This window comes from Jatropha curcas, chromosome 3 (genome assembly GCF_041381405.1).
Source record: "Jatropha curcas cultivar XTBG-Jc1 chromosome 3, XTBG_Jcur_1.0, whole genome shotgun sequence".
Classification (NCBI taxonomy): Eukaryota; Viridiplantae; Streptophyta; class Magnoliopsida; order Malpighiales; family Euphorbiaceae; genus Jatropha; species Jatropha curcas.
This window is the reverse complement of record NC_143153.1, coordinates 27568308-27577834: the sequence shown is the minus strand read 5'-3', so window position 1 is coordinate 27577834 and position 9527 is coordinate 27568308. Positions and strand designations below refer to the sequence as shown.

Here is a 9527-nt window from a genome sequence, read left to right as displayed (position 1 = left end):
TTGGGACAGTAAGAACAGGAGCTGAAGTAGTAGCATATGGGTCAGCAGGAGCCGGACTTGGAACATCATGGCTTATACGGCTTTGTTCATGGCTTGATGGAGCCATATTCTTTTTTGTAGCATTAACCACCAAATCTTGTAACTAATTAAGGATGTTAGTAGCTTGGGACATAGAGGTTTGCATTGAATAGACTTCTTCTCTCCCTTCCTGACGATTCACAAGTTCCTCACTTCCATTATCTTCTTGATTACTAGTGCCACACTTGTATTATCCTGGGAACTCATTTTCCTAACCACAGGTTCCCCCCCTACCCTTAGTACGATCCGAAGCACTAATCTTTCCCCCTTTCCTTAAAGGCGAGGCTTTCAACGAATCCCCATATAACATATTCTTCAATTGTAAGGTTCCCCAAAATCATAATCATCACAACTCCTATACGTATGACCACACCTGCCATATAAAAAGCAGAAATTAGGCAATACCTCATACCAAAAAGGGATCCAGATAGATTTTCCAAAAGGCAGCTTAACCATCGAGCCTCTAGCAAGGGGTTTTTCCAAGTCAAGTAATGCATGAAATCTGATAAATTTGCCTCAAGCCATGTTACTATCAGAATCCCATCCCATAAAAGGGCTTATCATAGCTAAGAATTTTAGCCATCCCCTCATTCATACAATTCTCAACCACATTCGCTTCTAATTCTTCTGCCTCCACTGATGTGTACACTCTCATTTCCTTATGCTTGGGTAATGGGACAGTATTTTGGTTCTCCATCTCAGTCGCTAGCACTACAGAACCATGATGTTTAGGAAAGGGGGAAACATATTAGCGAATGAAAAATAAACAGATGAAAAGAGTAGACAAACAAGACAGAAAGACAACACTAAGAAAACCCTAAAAAGAAATAAACAAACAAAAACAAGAGTCCAAAGGAAAAAAATGAGAAGCAGAAAAACAAACAAAGCAAATATAAAGGGATTAAAACAAAGACACAAGAACTTTACTCCCCTATAGAAAGAGAACATCATCGTTGCGCAAACGAAACCCTAGCCGCCATGCAGAAGCAACCCTAACTCTCATGAAAAGAGAGAACATGTTGTTGTAGCTGTTCATCGTTAGCTTTTAGCTGATAGATTATTTATACAGCGTTTTAAATTAAAAGTAAAAAATAGTTGTTTAATTACTGTGTTCAGAGAAAAAAATAATAAATATGATTGTAAAAAAAAAAAAAATTTAAATAATCTCTGTAAAATGCTAAACATTAGAGTATCTAACATTTGATAAAAAGTTGCCTCAACCTCTAAAATTATTACGAATACTATATATTAATAAAAATAAAATTTTAACTTGATTAAAACACTAAAAACTATTTTAAAAAAATATTCATCAACTAGGGGTGGCCACGGTTCCAGAATCGCTAGTTTCGGTTTCGGAATGGAACTAGAAATTGACGATTCCAGTTACGATTTGAAATCGAACGGTTATAGTTTTGCTCTTGGTTCTTTAATGGTTCTAAAACCTACGGTTTCGACCGGTTTTCCAGGGAATCGCATAATTGTAAAATAAAAAATTAGAGAACATTTTTTTTTAATTTAAATTTTAAAAATTTATGAAATAATTTCTAAAAAAATACCCTTAAAAATTAAAAAATGCTTGAACTTAATTTAATTTTAAAAAAAAGGCTTGAACGTATGTTATTTTTTTAAAAAAAAGTCTTCAACTTAATTTATTTTTTGTTTAAAAAGTTGGATAATTTGAAGAAATTAATTGACAATAATTTGGACAAATAATTGAAGATTGGACTTTGAAGAAATTATTTTTCAATATTTTGGACAATAATTTATAAATGAAAATTGGAGAGATTATAGAGTAGAGAATAATATAGAGTAGAGAGAGTAGAAATAATTTTGTTTGAGGGATTATAAATGGAAAAAGGTATTTATAATAAATCCAAAAAATTACTTTTCCACAATAGCCTTAAAACTATCCCTTATGTAGCCGTTTATAGTTGTTAAGAGAGGTAATTTGGAGATTTCATAAAACTATTTGAAAAAAAAAAACTGCTGGAACCGCTGATTTCAACGGTCGATTCTAACCGACTGAAAAACCGTCGGTTTCGATCTGTTCTTGGAATCATCGATTCATAATTTCAAAAATAATGGAACTAAAATCAAACTGTAGGTCACCGATTCTAATTTCAATTCAAACCGATTCTAATTCTCGTCGGTTTCGGTTCTGAAAACCGTAACGTGGTACCCAAGCTCAACATCATTTTAGTGTTTATTGTTTCTTTCACCACCACGTGGCTTATTCATAACCAGTTCGCCGCCGTCAATTACGGCCTCATCTCACCATTCCATTATACAGTCATTGTCAACATCCAAGAGAACAAAATATACAAACAAAAAAATTTGTTATTATTATCATTATTATCAGTAGTATTTTTTTTTCTACTTCTTTTCATATATTAAATTTTAAAAACTAAATTCTAAATTTGGGTGCCAAATTTTATATAATATAAAGTAAACATTCGATATTAATTATTAAATTCATTGTTAAGCACTAAAAAATTTAGAAGTGCACAAAAATTTTTCATTTCACATTCGTCTAAAGATCTGTTCAGTAAAATTAGTTATTTTGATAGTTAGTAGCTCTTTGAACAGTTCTTTATAAAACATTAAAAGTTAAATGTTATATAAGTTAATTTTTTATAAAATGTTATATTAATCTATAAAACTAATTCAAATGTTATATTATCGGACACTGTAAAATTTAGTATTTTGATCAGTCAAAACGCTAAGAGCTATTATCTCCGATCCAAAATATTTGTCACATTTGTAATTTGAAGGAGTAATAAATATTTTTTTTTATATTTATCCTTTGTTTATGACCAATAATTATTACTTCAATTTAATGATTTTCCTAGAAAATTAGTATTAAATAAAGATGATATAGTTCATTTATTTAATAATTTATTATAATTTAAATAAATTTAATAATTTTTTTAAAAAATATGAAATTTTGAATATAATAGTTATTACGTAAGAGAGATGAGATAGAATTTAAAAACGTATGGACAGGTTTTTGAACTGCAACGCTTACAACAAGAAAAGCGTTAAAAATGTGGCTTGACAGGTGGCTACAGATACAATAATTGAATTCAGCATTAGGATAGGCCCCACCTTTTCATAATGTTTCATATTCGTTTCATTTAGACAACCTCCTACATAACTATCACCTATTCGATGGCATGGGTTTCTCTTAACATAGAGTATCTTTTTGCTTGAAATGCGAAACACCATTTTTTCATGCTTTTAGTTCTCAATCTTAAAATGTGAATTTTCTGAAGAAAAAAAAAATGAAATCTTAAAAAGTGAAATTGACAAGATACGATACGATAATTACACGGACACTAACAGCATGTTAGCTGCAAAAATATAATAAAAAAAAAGTTTCATACAGTTTAATGTTTTAATTGTTTTTTATTACAATAATTACAATAATTACAAAACCTATTAAGGACAATACAACCTAAAGGGGCAAAAATACAAATTATAATTAAATGTTCACATGTATGAGAATTAAAGCTGGGATCTTTGAGTCTTGAGTCCCAAGGCATCATTATTTATATATAACCTACTCAATTTCATCAATTTGATATGCTAAAATTGTTAATTCGCGTTTAATTTTTTTTACAGTACCAACAGTGTGCATGCCTGTATAACCTATGTATGTATATAGTTGTGTTTTCAATAAAATATTTAATTTCATTTATTTGAAATATAAGTGAGGTGATAGACTTGGATAAATTATATATATATATATATATATATATATATATATATATATATATATATATATATATATATATTGACATGGCCACGTAACATGTGTATGTATATAGTTGTGTTTTGAATAAAAATATTTAATTTCATTTATTTGGAATATAAGTGAGGTGATAGATTCGGATAGGTTAAATTTATATATTTATATATATATATATATATATATATATATATATATATATATATATATATTTTGACATAATGAGAAAAATTATATTTTAATGCTTGTTCTGGGAACCATATCATTATCACATCACCCACCGACCAATTACTTATACTACGTGGATGCATTAGCCACCTCATATTTCCATCAACGCGAAGGGCCTCTGCATGTGGACGTAGTAGGGGTGCATGGAACGATCTAGAAAGAAAGTGAATTATACAATTTCTAATCATACGCCTATAACTTGTGCACGATTTAATATTTTTTTACAGTATTAGATAATATAGCGTTTAAATCGACTTTTAGACATTAATTTAGTATTTTATAAAAAATTAACTCATATAAAATTTAACTTTTAACGTTTTATGAAAAGTTACTCAAATAGTTAAACGTTAAACAGTACTCATACAGCTAACAACTACTAAAACAACTAATTTGACCAAACATATCCTTCCATGCACAACTATTAATATTTAAGCAATTTCCTTCAATATTTGTTTCTTGAATTTGTGAGAATAGACTTTGTATAATTTTATTTAGAATTGGATTTTATTTAAGTTTCTGAGTATGGGTTTTATACAAATAAAATTTAAGATAGTTAATCATTGTTAAACATTTTGTATTTTCATTAATTTATTCTTATATAGTATTAAGTATGATTATAATTTATTCTTAAATAGCATTAACTTTGTAATATTCAAATACTAAGCGAATAATATTTTTCTCAAACTAATTTTAATATGATAGAATAACATTAAAAGCCAAGTATATTTAATAAAATAATTATAGACAATAAAATGAATAAATTATTATTAATTATAAGATTAGACTTTAATTTTTTTGAAAATGATAAGTTTAATAGCATCGATTTCTTTTTAAAAAAAAATTAAATAATATGATCTTATGTTATTGGATGTTGATTTGAATTCATGAAAATCAAATAAAAGAAATAAAACTCTAAAATAAATAATAATAATAAAGAACTCAAATATACCTGAACCTCAACATAAACAAATTCCGATCGGTAACAGATTTTGATAGTATTGATTTTTATAGTATTTTTATTGTAATTTTAATTGAAATTTCTATTACTTTTAATTTATTTAAATTAGTTTTTACGTAATATTGATATGTTTTTATTCAAAAGCTTCCTTTAATCACAACTCACTTGATTGGAAAGAAAATTGTAGGATTTTGCAAAGAAAAGAACAAAAATAAAGCAAAGTACAATTGGCACGCCCCAGCCCGTGTCGCGAAGCACGGCCGTGTCTGGCACAAGGCAAGACAAACCAAGAGACAGAGAGATGCACGCCTCAAGCCGTGCCGAGGAACACGCCCGTGCTACCCTCACATTCGCGAGCGCGAGAAGTGCAAACGAGAGGCAGAGAGTTAGGCCGCGCAACTCGCGAGCGCCAGCCTCACATGCGCGAGCGCGACCCTCACACTCGCGAGCGCGAACCTACAATGCGCAAGCGCGAGAAGCGCAACTCGTGCGCGCCTGCACTTGACTTCCAGAGAGGTGCACGCCCCAGGCCGTGCAACTCGACACGCCCGTGCGCGCCTGCACCAGACTTCCAGGAAACTGCACGGTCAGACAGCACGCCCGTGCGCGCTAGCTTGCCAGGCCATGCTGCGGAACACGGCCCGTGCCAAAGCCTCTAATCCCCCCAAGACTGGCACGCCCCAGGCCGTGCCAGGCAACACGCCCGTGCAGACCAAGAATTCTATATTTTGAGTCAAAAGTTGCCAACTAATTTCTACCATTTTCACAAGATGCCTTGGATGCTTTCTTCACATGCCAGTCAAAGTTCAACCATGTGCATTTGAGACACCATAATTGAGAGCAATTCATGGCTTAATTTACAAACTATTCCACCTCACAAAGTTGGACTTCACTCATAAAAGCACAAGGCTTGTTCCCCCAAGTAGGCTATATAAGGAAGCAAAGAAGCCACTCAAAGGGCATCATATATCCTATACTCTACATCTATTCTTCTCTCTCTCATTTTTAGTTTTTAGATAGTTTATTTTCTTTTGAAGCTAAGTATTTAAGAGTTGTGCAAGGTTTCAAGGAAGCCATTCAAGTAGTTGATAAACTAGTTCTTATCTCTAACTCTTAATCTTGTTTAATTCTTTCATTATCTTTATTGATTATGGAATATTTATCAAGTATTGTTGAGTTTTATTTAAGTACTATGCGTAACTAAATTCTTATACTAGGGGTTTGATGTAGCTTAATCTCTTTTCCAATTTATGCAATTAAATTTATTTTTCCTTATTCAAGTTATGATTTATTAATGAACTTAATGCTTCTAGGCAGAATTTTCCCCTAGATTGATTTATTTCAATTATCACTATCGGAAGAAGGATATTTGTTATGAAAAGGTTAATAAAACACATGAGAATAATAACTTGATGCGGAAGCTATACGGTTTGACTCATGGGGGGTTTTCATAAGTTAATGACCTTAGGTTATGAATTCACAGGACAAACCATAAAACTTAATGATTTAATTCATGTTTGATTGCGCTATTGGAAGATAGGTAATTAGACCGGGTTAAAATAGCTAACAATACATCGGGAGAGCTTGTTAGTGATTTTTGGGTTGTTTCCCCTACTTGAATAATTAAATTGATCAATGAACTAATTAAATAAATTGGATAGAGTTAGGTGAAATCAAAACCCCTAGTAGCTTTACTTCCTTGATTTCTTTTAATCAATAATTGCTTGCTTAACTTCTTATTTTTACTTGTTGAATTTAATTTCTATAAACAATTCATCATTTATCGTTTAAATAATAATGAGATAACATAATTTTGGTACTTGGTATACAATCCCTGTGGATACGATACTCTTACTCATTATATATTACTTGTAGCGATTTCGTACACTTGTGAAATAAGCTATCAAGTTTTTGGCGCCATTGCCGGGGATTTGGCAATACCAATATCAATACGAATTATCTTGTTATTAATTTAGACATTTATTTATTTGTTTTTAGTCATTCAATTTTTCTGGAGACTATCTCAGGTTTTATGCAAAGAAGATCTAGAAGGACAGAACCTCTGATCTTTGATCCAGAAATTGAGAAAACCTGCAGAAGGAACAACGCAGCAAGGAGAGCACAAGAAAACAGAACCGAACAACAATCAAACATGAATGAAAATAATCCTCCACCTCCAGATATGCCTCTTGCTGCAAATCCTCAGAATGTCCGCACCTTGCGAGATTACACCACACCTTCTCTTAACGGAGCTACCTCCAGCATCACTAGACCAAGAGTGGAAGCAAATAATTTTGAAATTAAACCAGCAATAATACAAATGCTTTCCACTTCTATTCAATATGGAGGACTTCCTAGTGAAGATCCTAATGCTCATATCACTAATTTCCTGGAAATTTGTGATACTTTTAAACAAAATGGTGTTTCTGACGATGCCATTAGATTAAGACTCTTTCCTTTCACTCTAAGGGACAAAGCACGATCATGGTTACAATCTTGTCCTGCTGGGAGTTTTACAACTTGGGAAGAGTTAGCCCAGAAATTTTTGGCTAAATTCTTTCCATCTTCTAAAACCACCAAATTAAGAAATGAGATCATGACTTTTGCTCATCATGATCAAGAAAGCCTGTATGAGGCTTGGGAAAGATTTAAAGATTTGTTGAGAAAATGTCCTCACCATAGTTTGTCCAAATGGTTACAAGTCCAAACTTTCTATAATTCATTGTCACCTAACATTAAAATCACTTTGGATGCAGCTGCAGGAGGATCCTTTGAAAGAAAAGAGATCGATGAGGCATATGATTTAATAGAAGAAATGGCAAGCAATAACCATTATCAAAGCAGTTCTGAAAGAAGAAAAACTGCTGGAATCTATGAAATAGATGCCATCACTGTACTCAATGCCAAGGTTGATAACATGGTAAGAAAGCTCGATTTGCTAACCACTAAATCTGTGAATTCTATCATGCAAACTTGTGACAGATGCAATGAACCGCATGGAGTTGGAGAATGCATGCTAGATTCTGCAAATCCACAAACTTTGGAGCAAGTGAACTACGTAATGAATCAACAGAGGAGAAATAACCCATATTCGAATCCCTACGATAACAGGTTGAGAAATCATCCAAACCTTTCATATGGTAATTCTAACAACACTTTAAATGCACCACCAGGTTTCTTGCCTCCGGAGAAAAAGTCTCATGATGATCTCCTCACTGCCCTCTCAAAATCACACATGGATTTCATGAACGAAACAAGAGAACACAACAAAATCCAACAAGCTGCGATAAGAAATCTGGAGATCCAAATGGGACAGTTTGCAAACATGATGGCAGTTAGACCTCAAGGAACCTTACCTAGTAACACTGAGAAAAATCCTAAAGAACAGGTACAAGCCATAACCTTGAGGAGTGGTAAAGAATTGGAAGACAAGCCCAGAAAGGAGAAAGAGAAAGAGGAAGAGAGGAAAGCGCCTATCATTGATCTGGTGGAGAAGGAAGAAGTGAAACCATACGTTCCACCCGTTCCATTTCCACAAAGGTTGAAAAAGACACAGGATGACCAAAGCTTCATGAAATTTCTAGACGTCTTCAAAAAGCTTCAAATAAACATTCCTTTTGCTGAAGCTCTTGCTCAAATGCCAAGCTATGCAAAATTCTTGAAGGAAATCTTGAGCAAGAAAAGAAAGATTGATGACCAGGGAATGGTAAAACTGACTGAGGAATGCAGTGCGATCATTCAAAACAAATTGCCACCAAAGCTTAAAGATCCAGGGAGTTTTTCTATTCCTTGTAACATTGGCAATTTAAATTTTGAAAAGGCTTTAGCTGACTTAGGAGCTAGCATAAATCTGATGTCTTATGAAGTTTTTAAAAAGCTAGGAATGGGGGAACTCAAGCCAACAAGGATGTCTCTACAATTAGCCGATCGATCAATCAAATATCCCAAGGGAATTGTAGAGGATGTACTAGTCAAGGTAGGAAAATTCATTTTTCCAATTGATTTTGTCATCCTTGACATTGATGAAGGAAGAGAAGGATCATTGATCCTTGGACGACCTTTTCTTGCAACTGCAAGAGCTCTAATTGATGTACATGATGGAAAATTGACATTAAGAGTAGGTCAAGAAGAGGTTGTCTTCGATGTGTTAAAATCTTGTAAACTACCTATGGATTGCGATGATTGCTTTAGAATAGATGTAATAGATACATGTGTAGATAAAACTTTATATAGCATAGATAATAATTGTAATAATACAGAAGAAAAAGAAAAAGAAGATACACCAACCAAACAAGAGCTGAAGCAGCTTCCTCCTCATTTGAAGCATGCATTTCTAGGTGAGAACAACTCTTTTCCGGTTATTATTTCTTCTCACTTAACGCTTGATCAAGAGGAGGGGTTGTTGCAGGTTCTTCGAAAACACAAGAAGGCAATAGGATGGTCAATTTCTGACTTACAAGGAATAAGCCCAAGTGTATGCATGCATAAGATCCTAATGGAAGACAACTACAAGCC

At 32.9% G+C, this 9527-nt stretch overlaps 1 protein-coding gene and 1 non-coding gene across 2 annotated transcripts; one reads left to right on the top strand and one right to left on the bottom strand.

Moving 5' to 3' along the window:
* The first annotated feature begins 7164 nt into the window (after positions 1–7164).
* Positions 7165–8620, top strand: LOC149497827 (uncharacterized). The gene is made up of 3 exons (XM_089719295.1): positions 7165–8185; positions 8348–8514; positions 8597–8620. The coding sequence occupies exons 1-3, from the start codon at positions 7165–7167 to the stop codon at positions 8618–8620; spliced, it is 1212 nt and encodes a 403-aa protein (XP_089575421.1).
* Positions 7591–7697, bottom strand: LOC149497828 (small nucleolar RNA R71). The gene has a single exon (XR_016320296.1). It is a non-coding gene; the product is annotated as a small nucleolar RNA R71 (small nucleolar RNA).
* Positions 8621–9527: the final 907 nt, after the last annotated feature.